Source organism: Anomaloglossus baeobatrachus, chromosome 11 (genome assembly GCF_048569485.1).
Source record: "Anomaloglossus baeobatrachus isolate aAnoBae1 chromosome 11, aAnoBae1.hap1, whole genome shotgun sequence".
In the NCBI taxonomy this organism is placed as follows: domain Eukaryota; kingdom Metazoa; phylum Chordata; class Amphibia; order Anura; family Aromobatidae; genus Anomaloglossus; species Anomaloglossus baeobatrachus.
Window position 1 is genome coordinate 7,565,529 of NC_134363.1, and position 18,997 is coordinate 7,584,525.

The window sequence follows — 18,997 nt, forward strand, 5'->3', positions numbered from 1 at the left end:
GAGGACGTGGGGGTGCAGAGGACGAGGGGGCACGGAGGAGAAGGGGGTGTAGAGGACGAGGGGGTGCAGAGGACGAGGGGGCACAGGAGGTGCGGAGAACGAGGGGGCACAGAGGACGAGGGGGTGCAGGGGACAAGGGGGTGCAGAGGACGAGGGGGCACGCAGGATGAGGGGAGATGGAGGATGAGGGGGCGCAGAGGACGAGGGGGTGCAAAGGACGAGGGGGCGCGGAGGATGAGGGGGCACGGAGGACGAGGGGGCGCAGAGGACGAGTGGGTGCAGAGGATGTGGGGGTGCAGAGGACGAGGGGGCATGGAGGACAAGGGGGGTGCAGAGGACGAGGGGGTGCAGAGGACGAGGGGGTGCAGGGGACGAGGGGGTGCAGGGGACGAGGGGGCGCAGGGGACGAGGGGGCACGCAGGATGAGGGGAGATGGAGGACAAGGGGGCGCAGAGGACGAGGGGGTGCAAAGGACGAGGGGGCGCGGAGGATGAGGGGGCGCAGAGGACGAGTGGGTGCAGAGGACGAGGGGGCGCAGAGGATAAGGGGGCGCAGAGGATGAGGGGGCGCGGAGGATGAGGGGGTGCGGAGGATGAGGGGGTGCGGAGGATGAGGTGGTGCAGAGGGCAAGAGGGTGGAAAGGACGAGGGAGTGCAAAGGATGAGGGGGCACAGAGGATGAAGAAGCGCAGACGATGTGGGGGACGAGGAGGTGCGGAGGACAAGGGAGCACGGGGGACGAGGGGGCGTGGAGCACGAGAAGGCATGGAGGACGAGGGGGCGCAGAGGACGATGGGGACGAGGAGGACGAGGAAGGGCGGAGGACGAGGGGGCGAGGAGGACGAGGGGGCGAGGAGGACAAGGGGGCGAGGAGGACAAGGGGGCGAGGAGGACAAGAGGGGACGCGGAGGACAAGAGGGGACGCGGAGGACGCGAATGAAGCGGAGGAAGAGCGGGCGCGGAGGACGCCCTGATATGGGGGTTCCAGGGTATGATCTCTCACATTGGGGGGCTGACAAATCCTGGTATGGGGGTCCGGGGTATGATTTCTCACATTGGAGGGCTGACACCTCCTGGTATGAGGGGTCTGAGGTATGATTTCTCACATTGGGGGGCTGACACCTCCTGGTATGGGGGGTATTTGGTATGGTTTCGCACATTGGGGGCTGACACCTTCTGATATGGGTCTTGGGTATAATTTCGCACATTGGGGGGCTGACACCCTCCTGGTATGGGGAGTCCTTGGTATAATTTCACACATGGGGGGCTGACACACTTTTGGTATGGGGGTCCTGGGTATGATATCTCACATTGGGGACTGTCACCCTCCTGGTATGGGGGGTCCGGGGTATGATTTCTCACATTGGGGGGCTGACACCTCTTGGTATGGAGGGTCCGGGGTATGATTTCTCACATTGGGGGCTGACACCTCCTAGTATGGGGGGTCCGGGGTATGATCTCTCACATTGGGGGCTGACACCTCCTGGTATGCGGGGTCCGGGGTATGATCTCTCACATGGGGGGCTGACACACCTCCTGGTATGCGGGGTCCGGGGTATGATCTCTCACATTGGGGGCTGACACCTCCTGGTATGGGGGGTCCTGGCTATGATCTCTCACATTGGGGGCTCACACCTCCTGGTATGAGGGGTCCTGGCTATGATCTCTCACATTGGGGGATGACACCCTCCTGATTTGGGGGGTGGTCCGGGGTATAATTTCACACATTGGGGGGGCTGACACCCTCTTGGTATGGAGGGTCCGGGGTATGATTTCTCACATTGGGGGCGGACACCTCCTGGTATGGGGGGTCTTGGGTATGATCTCTCATATTGGGGGCTGACACCCTCCTGATATGGGGGCTCGGGGTCATTGGGGGGCTCCGGACTCTGCCGCCCCCACATTACCCGCACTCGGGTGATGTTCACTCCGCTCATGCTCCCGCTGCGGTCGATGAGGAAGATGAATTCTCCTTGCGTCTTGCTGAGGTCGGTGTGAGGCGTCTTCAGGTCCGGGCAGAAGTTCAGCATCACCACCGGGTTATGACAAATGTCCTTAATCAGCCGCTTGCGGATTATTTCCGTCTATTAATAAGGAAGAAAATGTGTTGAGAGGCGTGAAAAGTAATTACCCCCCCGAGAGGCGATTAATTACGGCGTCTCTGCTGCCGTCTCTTATCATCCCTGACTCCCGCCCCGACCTCTGCGCGCACAGCCGGCGTCACTATAATATCAGGCACACAACCGCTGCTTGCTGTCACTGAATGGAAACATTTGTCCTGACTTTAGAGGCCAAAACCCCAATCTGGTTCTGGGACCTCGTATGATGAGTCAAAGACCTCATATGTTGGGTAAAGGACATCGTATGATGGGCCAGGAGCCTCATATGATAGGTCTGGGACCTCGTATAATAGGTTTGGGACTTTGTATGATGCCTCTGGGACCTCGTATGATGGGACCTTGTATGATGCCTGTGGAACCTCATATGATGGCCCTGGCACCTTGTATGATGGATCAGGGACCTCGTATGATGAACATGGCACCTCGTATGACAGGTCAGGGGCCTCATATTATGGGTTGGGACCTCTTATGATGGGTCTGGGACCTCTTATGATGGGTCTGAGACCTCCTATGTTGGGTCTGGGACTTGGTATGATGGGTCTGGGACCTTATATGGTGGGTCCTCGTATGATGGGTCAAGGACCTTGTATGATGGGTCTGGACCTTGTATAATGGATCTTTGTATGATGGGTCAAGGACCTCGTATGATAATGTCTGAGACCTTGTATAATGGGTCTGGGACCTCATATGATGGGACCTCGTTGATGGATCAGGGACCTCGTATGATGGGTCTGGGACTTTGTATGGAGGATCTGGGACCTCGCATGGTGGGTCAGGGACCTCGTATGATGGATCTGGGTCCTCATATGTTGGGTCTGGGTCCTCGTATGATGGACCTTGTAGGATGGGTCAGGAACCTTGTATGATGCATCTGGGACCTCGTATGATGAGTCAGGGACTATGTATGATGAGTCAGGAACCTTGTATGATGGGTCTGAACCTTCTATGATGGCTTTTTGTATGATGGGTCAAGGACCTCGTATGATAGGTCTGAGACCTTGTATAATGGGTCTGGGACCTCATATGATGGGACCTCGTATGATGGATCTGGGACCTCATATGATGGGTCTGGGTCCTCGTATGATGGACCTTGTAGGATGGGTCAGGAACCTTGTATGATGCATCTGGGACCTCGTATGATGGGTCTGGGACCTCACATGGCTTCCTCTCACCTTTTTCTCAGGGCTGGGGTCTTTCTTAGTCCCTCGGATAAAGTCGCTCTTTCCTCTTAAGAACTGTTCATACTCGTACGGGGTCATGTCGCCGTCCTCCATGAGGATGTGTGGGAGATGGGGCTCTGTGCAAGAAGAAATGTAGAGGGAAGGAAACACAGGGGATGATGTTTGACGTAATCCCTATAAATGTACACACCCGTCCTCCCGCCACAGATGCACTGACACACTGTAACGAGGTCTTATAACATAGGATACAAAAGGTATCCAACGGTTGGATAATAAAAGTCACCAATTTATTAGTCCAGATTAAAAGGCTACGGGTGCAATAAAAAATATTCCATCACGGCAAAACACAACTTGTCTCGGATACAGAACTGTCATTAATCGTGGTATATCTTATAACATCCCGCCGATGATAATATGGGAGACAAGACAATCTGGCGGCTGAAAATCTGATTAATCAACCATAAATCTTATGTCATCACTGAGTCTGAAGATTTAATGAACCATCTGCCGCATCCTCCTCACACTTCATGCCTGGGGAGGTCCCTTTATTCCCGCTTCCTCATGGCTGGGGAGGTCCCTATATTCCCGCTTCCTCCTGGCTGATGAGGTCCCATTATTCCCGATTCCTCATAACTGGTGAAGTCCCTTTATTCCGGCTTCCTCATGGCTGGGGAAGTCCCTATATTCCTGCTTTCTCATGGCTGGGGAGGTCCCTATATTACCGCTTCCTCATGGCTGGGGAGGTCCCTTTATTCCTGCTTCCTCATGGCTGGGGAGGTCCCTTTATTCCCGCTTCCTCATGGCTGGGGAGGTCCCTATATTACCGCTTCCTCATGGCTGGGGAGGTCCCTATATTCCCGCTTCCTCATGGCTGGGGAGGTCCCTTTATTCCCGCTTCCTCATGGCTGGGGAGGTCCCTATATTCCCGCTTCCTCATGGCTGGGGAGGTCCCTATATTCCCGCTTCCTCATGGCTGGGGAGGTCCCTTTATTCCCGCTTCCTTATGGCTGGGGAGGTCCCTTTATTCCTGCTTCCTAATGGCTGGGGAGGTCCCTTTATTCCCGCTTTCTCATGGCTGGGAAGGTCCCTTTATTCCCGCTTCCTCATGGCTGGGGAGGTCCCTTTATTACAGCTTCCTCATCACTGGAGTGGTCCCTTTTTCCCCGCTTCCTCTTGGCTGGGGAGGTCCCTTTATTCCCGCTTTCTCATGGCTGGGGAGGTCCCATTATTCCCGCTTTCTCATGGCTGGGGAGGACCCTTTATTACAGCTTCCTCATGGCTGGGGAGGTCCCTTTATTCCCACTTTCTCATGGCTGGGGAGGTCCCTATTACAGCTTCCTCATGGCTGGGGAGGTCCCTTTATTCCCACTTTCTCATGGCTGGGGAGGTCCCTTTATTCCCGCTTTCTCATGGCTGGGGAGGACCCTTTATTACAGCTTCCTCATGGCTGGGGAGGTCCCTTTATTCCCACTTTCTCATGGCTGGGGAGGTCCCTATTACAGCTTCCTCATGGCTGGGGAGGTCCCTTTATTCCCACTTTCTCATGGCTGGGGAGGTCCCTTTATTCCCGCTTTCTCATGGCTGGGGAGGTCTCATTATTCCCGCTTTCTCATGGCTGGGGAGGTCCCTTTATTCCCGCTTTCTCATGGCTGGGGAGGTCCCTTTATTACAGATTCCTCATGGCTGGGGAGGTCCCTTTATTCCCACTTTCTCATGGCTGGGGAGGTCCCATTATTCCCGCTTTCTCATGGCTGGGGAGGTCCCTTTATTCCCGCTTTCTCATGGCTGGGGAGGTCCCTATATTCCCGCTTCCTCCTGGCTGATGAGGTCCCATTATTCCCGATTCCTCATAACTGGTGAAGTCCCTTTATTCCGGCTTCCTCATGGCTGGGGAAGTCCCTATATTCCTGCTTTCTCATGGCTGGGGAGGTCCCTATATTACCGCTTCCTCATGGCTGGGGAGGTCCCTTTATTCCTGCTTCCTCATGGCTGGGGAGGTCCCTTTATTCCCGCTTCCTCATGGCTGGGGAGGTCCCTATATTACCGCTTCCTCATGGCTGGGGAGGTCCCTATATTCCCGCTTCCTCATGGCTGGGGAGGTCCCTTTATTCCCGCTTCCTCATGGCTGGGGAGGTCCCTATATTCCCGCTTCCTCATGGCTGGGGAGGTCCCTATATTCCCGCTTCCTCATGGCTGGGGAGGTCCCTTTATTCCCGCTTCCTTATGGCTGGGGAGGTCCCTTTATTCCTGCTTCCTAATGGCTGGGGAGGTCCCTTTATTCCCGCTTTCTCATGGCTGGGAAGGTCCCTTTATTCCCGCTTCCTCATGGCTGGGGAGGTCCCTTTATTACAGCTTCCTCATCACTGGAGTGGTCCCTTTTTCCCCGCTTCCTCTTGGCTGGGGAGGTCCCTTTATTCCCGCTTTCTCATGGCTGGGGAGGTCCCATTATTCCCGCTTTCTCATGGCTGGGGAGGACCCTTTATTACAGCTTCCTCATGGCTGGGGAGGTCCCTTTATTCCCACTTTCTCATGGCTGGGGAGGTCCCTATTACAGCTTCCTCATGGCTGGGGAGGTCCCTTTATTCCCACTTTCTCATGGCTGGGGAGGTCCCTTTATTCCCGCTTTCTCATGGCTGGGGAGGACCCTTTATTACAGCTTCCTCATGGCTGGGGAGGTCCCTTTATTCCCACTTTCTCATGGCTGGGGAGGTCCCTATTACAGCTTCCTCATGGCTGGGGAGGTCCCTTTATTCCCACTTTCTCATGGCTGGGGAGGTCCCTTTATTCCCGCTTTCTCATGGCTGGGGAGGTCTCATTATTCCCGCTTTCTCATGGCTGGGGAGGTCCCTTTATTCCCGCTTTCTCATGGCTGGGGAGGTCCCTTTATTACAGATTCCTCATGGCTGGGGAGGTCCCTTTATTCCCACTTTCTCATGGCTGGGGAGGTCCCATTATTCCCGCTTTCTCATGGCTGGGGAGGTCCCTTTATTCCCGCTTTCTCATGGCTGGGGAGGTCCCTATATTCCCGCTTCCTCCTGGCTGATGAGGTCCCATTATTCCCGATTCCTCATAACTGGTGAAGTCCCTTTATTCCGGCTTCCTCATGGCTGGGGAAGTCCCTATATTCCTGCTTTCTCATGCCTGGGGAGGTCCCTATATTACCGCTTCCTCATGGCTGGGGAGGTCCCATTATTCCGGCTTCCTCACAGTTGAGGAGGTCCCTTTATTCCCGCTTCCTCATGACTGGGGAGGTCCCTTTATTCCCGCTTCCTCATGGCTGGGGAGGTCCCTATATTCCCGCTTCCTCATGGCTGGGGAGGTCCCTATATTCCCGCTTCCTCATGGCTGGGGAGGTCCCTTTATTCCCGCTTCCTCATGGCTGGGGAGGTCCCTTTATTCCCGCTTCCTCATGGCTGGGGAGGTCCCTATATTCCCACTTCCTCATGGCTGGGGAGGTCCCTTTATTCCCGCTTCCTCATGGCTGGGGAGGTCCCTTTATTCCCGCTTCCTCATGGCTGGGGAGGTCCCTTTATTCCCGCTTCCTCATGGCTGGGGAGGTCCCTTTATTCCCGCTTCCTCATGGCTGGGGAGGTCCCTTTATTCCCGCTTCCTCATGGCTGGGGAGGTCCCTTTATTCCCGCTTCCTCATGGCTGGGGAGGTCCCTTTATTCCCGCTTTCTCATGGCTGGGAAGGTCCCTTTATTCCCGCTTCCTCATGGCTGGGGAGGTCCCTTTGTTACAGCTTCCTCATCACTGGAGAGGTCCCTTTTTCCCCACTTCCTCTTGGCTGGGGAGGTCCCTTTATTCCCGCTTTCTCATGGCTGGGGAGGTCCCATTATTCCCGCTTTCTCATGGCTGGGAAGGTCCCTTTATTACAGCTTCCTCATGGCTGGGGAGGTCCCTTTATTCCCACTTTCTCATGGCTGGGGAGGTCCCTTTATTACAGCTTCCTCATGGCTGGGCAGGTCCCTTTATTCCCACTTTCTCATGGCTGGGGAGGTCCCTATATTCCTGCTTTCTCATGGCTGGGGAGGTCCCTTTATTCCCGCTTTCTCATGGCTGGGGAGGTCCCTTTATTACAGCTTCCTCATGGCTGGGGAGGTCCCTTTATTCCCACTTTCTCATGGCTGGGGAGGTCCCTTTATTACAGCTTCCTCATGGCTGGGCAGGTCCCTTTATTCCCACTTTCTCATGTCTGGGGAGGTCCCTTTATTCCCGCTTTCTCATGGCTGGGGAGGTCCCTTTATTACAGCTCTTCATGGCTGAGGAGGTCCCTTTATTCCCACTTTCTCATGACTGGGGAGGTCCTTTTATTCCCGCTTTCTCATGGCTGGGGAGGTCCCATTATTCCCGCTTTCTCATGGCTGGGGAGGTCCCTTTATTCCCGCTTTCTCATGGCTGGGGAGGTCCCTTTATTCCCATTTTCTCATGGCTGGGGAGGTCCCTTTATTACAGATTCCTCATCACTGGGGAGGTCCCTTTTTCCCCGCTTCCTCATGGCTGGGGAGGTCCCTTTATTCCCACTTTCTCATGGCTGGGGAGGTCCCTTTATTACAGCTTCCTCATGGCTGGGGAGGTCCCATTATTCCCGCTTTCTCATGGCTGGGGAGGTCCCTTTATTCCCGGTTTCTCATGGCTGGGGAGGTCCCTTTATTACAGCTTCCTCATGGCTGGGCAGGTCCCTTTATTCCCACTTTCTCATGGCTGGGGAGGTCCCTTTATTCCCGCTTTCTCATGGCTGGGGAGGTCCCTTTATTCCCGCTTTCTCATGGCTGGGGAGGTCCCTTTATTCCCACTTTCTCATGGCTGGGGAGGTCCCTTTATTACAGCTTCCTCATCCCTGGGGAGGTCCCTTTTTCCCCGCTTCCTCTTGGCTGGGGAGGTCCCTTTGTTCCCACTTCCTCATGGCTGGGGAGGTCCCCTTTTTCCCGCTTTCTCATGGCTGGGGAGGTCCCATTATTCCCGCTTTCTCATGGCTGGGGAGGTCCCTTTATTCCCGCTTTCTCATGGCTGGGGAGGTCCCTTTATTCCCATTTTCTCATGGCTGGGGAGGTCCCTTTATTACAGATTCCTCATCACTGGGGAGGTCCCTTTTTCCCCGCTTCCTCATGGCTGGGGAGGTCCCTTTATTCCCACTTTCTCATGGCTGGGGAGGTCCCTTTATTACAGCTTCCTCATGGCTGGGGAGGTCCCATTATTCCCGCTTTCTCATGGCTGGGGAGGTCCCTTTATTCCCGCTTTCTCATGGCTGGGGAGGTCCCTTTATTACAGCTTCCTCATGGCTGGGCAGGTCCCTTTATTCCCACTTTCTCATGGCTGGGGAGGTCCCTTTATTCCCGCTTTCTCATGGCTGGGGAGGTCCCTTTATTCCCGCTTTCTCATGGCTGGGGAGGTCCCTTTATTCCCACTTTCTCATGGCTGGGGAGGTCCCTTTATTACAGCTTCCTCATCCCTGGGGACGTCCCTTTTTCCCCGCTTCCTCTTGGCTGGGGAGGTCCCTTTGTTCCCACTTCCTCATGGCTGGGGAGGTCCCCTTTTTCCCGCTTTCTCATGGCTGGGGAGGTCCCTTTATTCCCGCTTTCTCATGGCTGGGGAGATCCCTTTTTCCCCGCTTCCTCTTGGCTGGGGAGGTCCCTTTGTTCCCGCTTCCTCATGGCTGGGGAGGTCCCTTTATTCCCGCTTCCTCATGGCTGGGGAGGTCCCTTTATTCCAGATTTCTCATGGCTGGGAAGGTCCCATTATTCCCGCTTCCTCATGGCTGGGGAGGTCCCCTTTTCCCTGCTTCCTCATCACTGGGGAGGTCTCTTTATTCCCGCTTCCTCATCACTGGTGAGGTCCCTTTATTCCCACTTCCTCATGGCTGGGGAGGTCCCTATATTCTCGCTTCCTCATGGCTGGGGAGATCCCTATATTCCCGCTTCCTCATCACTGGTGAGGTCCCTTTATTCCCACTTCCTCATCATTGGTGAGGTCCCTATATTCCCGCTTCCTCATGGCTGGGGAGGTCCCCTTTTTCCCGCTTTCTCATGGCTGGGGAGGTCCCTTTATTCCCGCTTTCTCATGGCTGGGGAGATCCCTTTTTCCCCGCTTCCTCTTGGCTGGGGAGGTCCCTTTGTTCCCGCTTCCTCATGGCTGGGGAGGTCCCTTTATTCCCGCTTCCTCATGGCTGGGGAGGTCCCTTTATTCCAGATTTCTCATGGCTGGGGAGGTCCCATTATTCCCGCTTCATCATGGCTTGGGAGGTCCCCTTTTCCCTGCTTCCTCATCACTGGGGAGGTCCCTTTATTTACGCTTCCTCATCACTGGTGAGGTCCCTTTATTCCCACTTCCTCATGGCTGGGGAGGTCCCTATATTCTCGCTTCCTCATGGCTGAGGAGGTCCCTATATTCCCGCTTCCTCATCACTGGTGAGGTCCCTTTTTTCCCGCTTCCTCATCATTGGTGAGGTCCCTATATTCCCGCTTCCTCATGGCTGGGGAGGTCCCCTTTTTCATGGCTGGGGAGGTCCCTTTATTCCAAATTTCTCATGGCTGGGGAGGTCCCATTATTCCAGCTTCCTCATGGCTGGGGAGGTCCCCTTTTCCCTGCTTCCTCATCACTGGGGAGGTCCCTTTATTTACGCTTCCTCATCACTGGTGAGGTCCCTTTATTCCCACTTCCTCATGGCTGGGGAGGTCCCTATATTCTCGCTTCCTCATGGCTGAGGAGGTCCCTATAGTCCCGCTTCCTCATCACTGGTGAGGTCCCTTTTTTCCCGCTTCCTCATCATTGGTGAGGTCCCTATATTCCCGCTTCCTCATGGCTGGGGAGGTCCCTTTATTCCAGCTTCCTCATCACTGAGGAGGTTCCTTTTTTCCTGCTTGCTCATGGCTGGGGAGGTCCCTTTATTCCCGATTTCTCATGGCTGGGGAGGTCCCATTATTCCCGCTTCCTCATGGCTGGGGAGGTCCCTTTATTCCCGCTTCCTCATGGCTGGGGAGATCCCTTTATTCCAGCTTCCTCAAAACTGAGGAGGTTCCTTTTTTCCTGCTTGCTCATGGCTGGGGAGGTCCCTTTTTCCTGCTTCCTCATGGCTGGGGAGGTCCTTTTATTCCCGATTCCTTATAACTGGTGAAGTCCCTATATTCCTGCTTTTTCATGGCTGGGGAGATCCCTTTATTCCAGCTTCCTCATCACTGAGGAGGTTGCTTTTTTCCTGCTTGCTCATGGCTGGGGAGGTCCCTTTTTCCCGCTTCCTCATGGCTGGGGAGGTCCCTATGTTCCCGGTTCCTCGCACACCCTCTAGGTTCCTTAGTCCCTGAATTTAGCAGACAGAAGGTCCTTACCGCTGGGGTGGATGAGGATCTCCACAGGACGGTCATACGTGTGCTTGTTGGCCAGCGTAATCATGATGCTCTTGGCAGAAGGAGCTGAGGGGTCAGCGTCCGCTCGGATCTCATGGGTGGGACTCTCCACACCTGAAACACAGACGAGGTCCACGTGGCTTAGGATACATTGGACTTTCTCTTTATAATCTCCTATATGGCTTCAAGTATACAGCTCTTATGCAGGCTGATGTATCGCCATGGATACAATATATAAACAAACCCTCTGTAGTCTTATCTTCTAAGATGAGGAGTGCAGGACTAGGTCCGCATGGTAGCTGGAAACACAAGTCAGGAGTATTTGCAGTTTGTTCCCTTTCCGCTTACTGGTGGTCCCACCTTGTGCCCCCTCCCTGGTCACCAGTGCAGAACTTTTTTACCAATCCACTGTAACGCTGGCAGCCTTCCTGCAGAGTCCGTCCTGTGACTTAGGGGTGGGGGTGATGTTTGTGGATGTCACTTACCGGTGTGGGTGATGTTTGTGGGGGTCACTTACCGGCGGGGGTGATGTGTGTGGGGGTCACTTACCGGCGGGGGTGGTGTGTGTGGGGGTCACTTACCGGTGTGGGTGATGTTTGTGGGGGTCACTTACCGGCGGGGGTGATGTGTGTGGGGGTCACTTACTGGCGGGGGTGATGTGTGTGGGGGTCACTTACCGGCGGGGGTGATGTGTGTGGGGGTCACTTACCGGCGGGGGTGATGTGTGTGGGGGTCACTTACCGGCGTGGGTGATGTGTGTGGGGGTCACTTACCGGCGGGGGTGGTGTGTGGGGGTCACTTACCAGCGGGGGTGATGTGTGTGGGGGTCACATACCGGTGGGGGTGATGTTTGTGGGGGTCACTTACCGGCGGGGGTGGAGTGTGTGGGGGTCACTTACCGGCGGGGTGGTGTGTGTGGGGGTCACTTACCGGAGGGGTGGTGTGTGTGGGGGTCACTTACCGGCGGGGGTGGTGTGTGTGGGGGTCACTTACCGGCGGGGGTGATGTTTGTTGGGGTCACTTACCGGCGGGGGTGATGTTTGTGGGGGTCACTTACCGGCAGGGGTGGTGTGTGGGGATCACTTACCGGCGGGGGTGGTGTGTGTGGGGGTCACTTACCGGCGGGGGTGGTGTGTGTGGGGGTCACTTACCGGCGTGGGTGATGTGTGTGGGGGTCACTTACCGGCGGGGGTGGTGTGTGGGGGTCACTTACCAGCGGGGGTGATGTGTGTGGGGGTCACATACCGGTGGGGGTGATGTTTGTGGGGGTCACTTACCGGCGGGGGTGGAGTGTGTGGGGGTCACTTACCGGCGGGGGTGGTGTGTGTGGGGGTCACTTACCGGAGGGGTGGTGTGTGTGGGGGTCACTTACCGGCGGGGGTGGTGTGTGTGGGGGTCACTTACCGGCGGGGGTGATGTTTGTTGGGGTCACTTACCGGCGGGGGTGATGTTTGAGGGGGTCACTTACCGGCAGGGGTGGTGTGTGGGGATCACTTACCGGCGGGGGTGGTGTGTGTGGGGGTCACTTACCGGCGGGGGTGGTGTGTGTGGGGATCACTTACCGGCGGGGGTGAGGTTTGTCGGGGTCACTTACCGGCGGGGGTGGTGTGTGTGGGGGTCACTTACCGGCGGGGGTGATGTTTGTGGGGTCAGTTGCCGGCGGGGTGGTGTGTGTGGGGGTAACTTACCGGCGGGGGTGATGTTTGTTGGGGTCACTTACCGGCGGGGTGGAGTTTGTGGGGGTCACTTACCGGCGGGGGTGATGTGTGTGGGGGTCACTTACCGGCGGGGGTGATGTGTGTAGGGGTCACTTACCGGCGGAGGTGGTGTGTGTGGGGGTCACTTACCGGCGGGGGTGATGTGTGTGGGGGTCACTTACCGGCGGGGGTGGAGTGTGTGGGGGTCACTTACCGGTGGGGGTGGTGTGTGTGGGGGTCACTTACCGGCGGGGGTGATGTGTGTGGGGGTCACTTACCGGCGGGGGTGATGTGTGTGGGGGTCACTTACCGGCGGGGGTGGAGTGTGTGGGGGTCACTTACCGGCGGGGGTGGAGTGTGTGGGGGTCACTTACCGGCGGGGGTGGTGTGTGTGGGGGTCACTTACCGGCGGGGGTGATGTGTGTGGGGGTCACTTACCGGCGGGGGTGATGTGTGTGGGGGTCACTTACCGGCGGAGGTGGAGTGTGTGGGGGTCACTTACCGGCGGGGGTGGAGTGTGTGGGGGTCACTTACCGGCGGGGGTGATGTGTGTGGGGGTCACTTACCGGCGGGGGTGATGTGTGTGGGGGTCACTTACCGGTGGGGGTGATGTGTGTGGGGGTCACTTACCGGCGGGGGTGGTGTGTGTGGGGGTCACTTACCGGCGGGGGTGATGTGTGTGGGGGTCACTTACCGGTGGGGGTGATGTGTGTGGGGGTCACTTACCGGCGGGGGTGGTGTGTGTGGGGGTCACTTACCGGCGGGGGTGATGTGTGTGGGGGTCACTTACCGGTGGGGGTGATGTGTGTGGGGGTCACTTACCGGCGGGGGTGATGTGTGTGGGGGTCACTTACCGGCGGGGGTGGTGTGTGTGTGGGTCACTTACCGGTTGGGGTGATGTGTGTGGGGGTCACTTACCGGCCAGCAGGTAGGGGGCTCGGATCTCCAGGTGGAAGGTCAGCTCGTACTCGGTGGCGTTCACTGCCTCCGTCTCCAGTAATGTGGCCAGGCAGAGCTTTCTGGTGCCGCTGCACAATCCAGCCTCTCTCCTAAGAGAACAGAACACATGAGAAGGTACGCAGAACCAAGATCGGAAATGTCCTCTCTACCTGCGGCTCCGTCTCCCTCTACCTGCGGCTCCGTCTCCCTCTACCTGCGGCTCCGTCTCTCTCTACCTGCGGCTCCGTCTCTCTCTACCTGCGGCTCCGTCTCTCTCTACCTGTGGCTCCGTCTCTCTCTACCTGCGGCTCCGTCTCTCTCTACCTGCGGCTCCGTCTCCCTCTACCTGCGGCTCCGTCTCTCTCTACCTGAGGCTCCGTCTCTCTCTACCTGTGGCTCCGTCCCTCTCTACCTGCGGCTCAGTCTCTACCTGTGGCTCCGCCTCTCTCTACCTGTGGCTCCGTCTCTCTCTACCTGCGGCTCCGTCTCCCTCTACCTGCGGCTCCGTCTCTCTCTACCTGCGGCTCAGTCTCTCTCTACGTGTGGCTCCGCCTCTCTCTACCTGCGGCTCCGTCTCTCTCTACCTGTGGCTCCGCCTCTCTCTACCTGTGGCTCCGTCTCTCTCTACCTGCGGCTCCGTCTCTCTCTACCTGTGGCTCCGCCTCTCGCTACCTGCGGCTCCGTCTCTCTCTACCTGTGGCTCCGCCTCTCTCTACCTGCGGCTCCGTCTCTCTCTACCTGAGGCTCCGCCTCTCTCTACCTGAGGCTCCGTCTCTCTCTACCTGCGGCTCCGTCTCTCTCTACCTGTGGCTCCGCCTCTCTCTACCTGCGGCTCCGTCTCTCTCTACCTGCGGCTCCGTCCCTCTTTACCTGAGGCTCCGTCTCTCTCTACCTGCGGCTCCGTCTCTCTCTACCTGCGGCTCCGTCTCTCTCTACCTGAGGCTCCGTCTCTCTCTACCTGCGGCTCCGTCCCTCTCTACCTGAGGCTCCGTCTCTCTCTACCTGAGGCTCAGTCTCTCTCTACCTGAGGCTCCGTCTCTCTCTACCTGAGGCTCCGTCTCTCTCTACCTGAGGCTCCGTCCCTCTTTACTTGAGGCTCCGTCTCTCTCTACCTGAGGCTCCGTCTCTCTCTACCTGAGGCTCCGTCTCTCTCTACCTGCGGCTCCGTCCCTCTTTACCTGAGGCTCCGTCTCTCTTTACCTGAGGCTCCGTCTCTCTCTACCTGCGGCTCTGTCTCTCTCTACCTGCAGCTCTGTCCCTCTTTACCTGCCGCTCCGTCTCTCTCTACCTGCGGCTCCGTCCCTCTTTACCTGCCGCTCCGTCTCTCTCTACCTGCGGCTCCGTCTCTCTCTACCTACGGCTCCGTCCCTCTTTACCTGCCGCTCCGTCTCTTTCTACCTGCGGCTCCGCCTCTCTCTATCTGCGGCTCCATCCCTCTACCTGCGGCTCTGTCTCTCTCTACCTGCGGCTCCGTCTCCCTCTACCTGCGGCTCTGTCTCTCTCTACCTGCGGCTCCGTCCCTCTCTACCTGCGGCTCCGTCTCTCTCTACCTACGGCTCCGTCCCTCTTTACCTGCGGCTCCGTCTCTCTCTACCTGCGGCTCCGTCTCTCTCTACCTGCGGCTCCGTCCCTCTTTACCTGCCGCTCCGTCTCTCTCTACCTGCGGCTCCGCCTCTCTCTATCTGCGGCTCCATCCCTCTACCTGCGGCTCTGTCTCTCTCTACCTGCGGCTCCGTCTCCCTCTACCTGCGGCTCTGTCTCTCTCTACCTGCGGCTCCGTCCCTCTCTACCTGCGGCTCCGACCCTCTCTACCTGCCGCTCCGTCTCTCTCTACCTGCGGCTCCGTCCCTCTTTACCTGCCGCTCCGTCTCTCTCTACCTGCGGCTCCGTCCCTCTTTACCTGCCGCTCCGTCTCTCTCTACCTGTGGCTCTGTCTCTCTCTACCTGCGGCTCCGTCTCCCTCTACCTGCGGCTCTGTCTCTCTCTACCTGCGGCTCCGACCCTCTCTACCTGCGGCTCCGACCCTCTCTACCTGCGGCTCCGTTTCTCTCTACCTGCGGCTCCGTCTCCCTCTACCTGCGGCTCCGTCCCTCTTTACCTGACGCTCCGTCTCTCTCTACCTGCGGCTCCGTCTCTCTCTACCTGCGGCTCCGTCCCTCTTTACCTGCCGCTCCGTCTCTCTCTACCTGCGGCTCCATCTCTCTCTACCTGCGGCTCCGTCTCTCTTTACCTGCCGCTCCGTCTCTCTCTACCTGCGGCTCCGCCTCTCTCTATCTGCGGCTCCATCCCTCTACCTGCGGCTCCGTCTCCCTCTACCTGCGGCTCTGTCTCTCTCTACATGCGGCTCCGTCTCTCTCTACCTGCGGCTCCGTCCCTCTTTACCTGCCGCTCCGTCTCTCTCTACCTGCGGCTCCGTCTCTCTCTACCTGCAGCTCCGTCCCTCTTTACCTGCGGCTCCGCCTCTCTCTATCTGCGGCTCCATCCCTCTACCTGCGGCTCCGTCTCCCTCTACCTGCGGCTCTGTCTCTCTCTACCTGCGGCTCCATCCCTCTCTACCTGCGGCTCCGTCCCTCTCTACCTGAGGCTCCGTCTCTCTCTACCTGTGGCTCCGTCTCTCTACCTGTGGCTCCATCCCTCTCTACCTGCGGCTCCGCCTCTCTCTACCTGTGGCTCCGTCTCTCTACCTGTGGCTCCATCCCTCTCTACATGCGGCTCCGTCCCTCTCTACCTGCGGCTCCGTCTCCCTCTACCTGCGGCTCCGTCTCCCTCTACCTGCGGCTCCGTCCCTCTCTACCTGCGGCTCCGTCCCTCTCTACCTGCGGCTCCGTCTCTCTCTACCTGCGGCTCCGTCCCTCTCTACCTGCGGCTCCGTCCCTCTCTACCTGCGGCTCCGTCTCTCTCTACCTGCAACTCCGCCTCTCTCTACCTGCGACTCCGCCTCTCTCTACCTGTGGCTCCGTCTCTCTACCTGTGGCTCCATCCCTCTCTACCTGCGGCTCCGTCTCTCTCTACCTGCGGCTCTGTCCCTCTCTACCTGCGGCTCCGTCTCTCTCTACCTGCGGCTCCGTCTCCCTCTACCTGCGGCTCCGTCTCCCTCTACCTGTGGCTCCATCTCCCTCTACCTGTGGCTCCATCCCTCTCTACCTGCGGCTCCGTCCCTCTCTACCTGCGGCTCCGTCTCTCTCTACCTGCGGCTCCGTCTCCCTCTACCTGCGGCTCTGTCTCCCTCTACCTGCGGCTCCGTCTCCCTCTACCTGTGGCTCCGTCTTTTTCTACCTGAGGCTCCATCTCTCTCTAAGGCTCCGTCTCTCTCTACCTGCGGCTCCGTCTTCCTCTACCTGCGGCTCAGTCTCTCTCTACCTGCGGCTCCGTCTCTCTCTACCTGCGGCTCCGCCTCTTTCTACCTGCGGCTCCGCCTCCCTCTACCTGCGGCTCCGTCTCCCTCTACCTGCGGCTCCGTCTCCCTCTACCTGCGGCTCCGTCTCTCTCTACCTGCGGCTCCGTCCCTCTTTACCTGCCGCTCCGTCTCTCTCTACCTGCGGCTCCGCCTCTCTCTATCTGCGGCTCCATCCCTCTACCTGCGGCTCCGTCTCCCTCTACCTGCGGCTCTGTCTCTCTCTACCTGCGGCTCCATCCCTCTCTACCTGCGGCTCCGTCCCTCTCTACCTGAGGCTCCGTCTCTCTCTACCTGAGGCTCCGTCTCTCTACCTGTGGCTCCATCCCTCTCTACCTGCGGCTCCGCCTCTCTCTACCTGTGGCTCCGTCTCTCTACCTGTGGCTCCATCCCTCTCTACATGCGGCTCCGTCCCTCTCTACCTGCGGCTCCGTCTCCCTCTACCTGCGGCTCCGTCTCCCTCTACCTGCGGCTCCGTCCCTCTCTACCTGCGGCTCCGTCCCTCTCTACCTGCGGCTCCGTCTCTCTCTACCTGCGGCTCCGTCCCTCTCTACCTGCGGCTCCGTCCCTCTCTACCTGCGGCTCCGTCTCTCTCTACCTGCAACTCCGCCTCTCTCTACCTGCGACTCCGCCTCTCTCTACCTGTGGCTCCGTCTCTCTACCTGTGGCTCCATCCCTCTCTACCTGCGGCTCCGTCTCTCTCTACCTGCGGCTCTGTCCCTCTCTACCTGCGGCTCCGTCTCTCTCTACCTGCGGCTCCGTCTCCCTCTACCTGCGGCTCCGTCTCCCTCTACCTGTGGCTCCATCTCCCTCTACCTGTGGCTCCATCCCTCTCTACCTGCGGCTCCGTCCCTCTCTACCTGCGGCTCCGTCTCTCTCTACCTGCGGCTCCGTCTCCCTCTACCTGCGGCTCTGTCTCCCTCTACCTGCGGCTCCGTCTCCCTCTACCTGTGGCTCCGTCTTTTTCTACCTGAGGCTCCATCTCTCTCTACCTGCGGCTCCGTCTTCCTCTACCTGCGGCTCCGTCTCCCTCTACCTGTGGCTCCGTCTTTTTCTACCTGAGGCTCCGTCTCTCTCTACCTGCGGCTCCGTCTTCCTCTACCTGCGGCTCAGTCTCTCTCTACCTGCGGCTCCGTCTCTCTCTACCTGCGGCTCCGCCTCTTTCTACCTGCGGCTCCGCCTCCCTCTACCTGCGGCTCCGTCTCCCTCTACCTGCGGCTCCGTCTCCCTCTACCTGCGGCTCCGTCTCTCTCTACCTGCGGCTCCGTCCCTCTTTACCTGCCGCTCCGTCTCTCTCTACCTGCGGCTCCGCCTCTCTCTATCTGCGGCTCCATCCCTCTACCTGCGGCTCCGTCTCCCTCTACCTGCGGCTCTGTCTCTCTCTACCTGCGGCTCCATCCCTCTCTACCTGCGGCTCCGTCCCTCTCTACCTGAGGCTCCGTCTCTCTCTACCTGAGGCTCCGTCTCTCTACCTGTGGCTCCATCCCTCTCTACCTGCGGCTCCGCCTCTCTCTACCTGTGGCTCCGTCTCTCTACCTGTGGCTCCATCCCTCTCTACATGCGGCTCCGTCCCTCTCTACCTGCGGCTCCGTCTCCCTCTACCTGCGGCTCCGTCTCCCTCTACCTGCGGCTCCGTCTCCCTCTACCTGTGGCTCCATCTCCCTCTACCTGTGGCTCCATCCCTCTCTACCTGCGGCTCCGTCCCTCTCTACCTGCGGCTCCGTCTCTCTCTACCTGCGGCTCCGTCTCCCTCTACCTGCGGCTCTGTCTCCCTCTACCTGCGGCTCCGTCTCCCTCTACCTGTGGCTCCGTCTTTTTCTACCTGAGGCTCCATCTCTCTCTACCTGCGGCTCCGTCTTCCTCTACCTGCGGCTCCGTCTCCCTCTACCTGTGGCTCCGTCTTTTTCTACCTGAGGCTCCGTCTCTCTCTACCTGCGGCTCCGTCTTCCTCTACCTGCGGCTCAGTCTCTCTCTACCTGCGGCTCCGTCTCTCTCTACCTGCGGCTCCGCCTCTTTCTACCTGCGGCTCCGCCTCCCTCTACCTGCGGCTCCGTCTCCCTCTACCTGCGGCTCCGTCTCCCTCTACCTGCGGCTCCGTCTCTCTCTACCTGCGGCTCCGTCCCTCTTTACCTGCCGCTCCGTCTCTCTCTACCTGCGGCTCCGCCTCTCTCTATCTGCGGCTCCATCCCTCTACCTGCGGCTCCGTCTCCCTCTACCTGCGGCTCTGTCTCTCTCTACCTGCGGCTCCATCCCTCTCTACCTGCGGCTCCGTCCCTCTCTACCTGAGGCTCCGTCTCTCTCTACCTGAGGCTCCGTCTCTCTAC

General features: G+C 58.5%; 1 protein-coding gene across 1 annotated transcript in view; it reads right to left on the minus strand.

Moving 5' to 3' along the window:
- The window catches only part of VWA5B1 (von Willebrand factor A domain containing 5B1), a 78,628-nt gene that overhangs the window by 45,219 nt on the left and 14,412 nt on the right, over positions 1–18,997 (minus strand). The window contains 4 exon segments of the mRNA XM_075329451.1: positions 1,907–2,083; positions 3,292–3,416; positions 10,626–10,757; positions 13,259–13,389. Of these exon segments, the coding sequence (XP_075185566.1) occupies positions 1,907–2,083; positions 3,292–3,416; positions 10,626–10,757; positions 13,259–13,389 (565 nt within the window).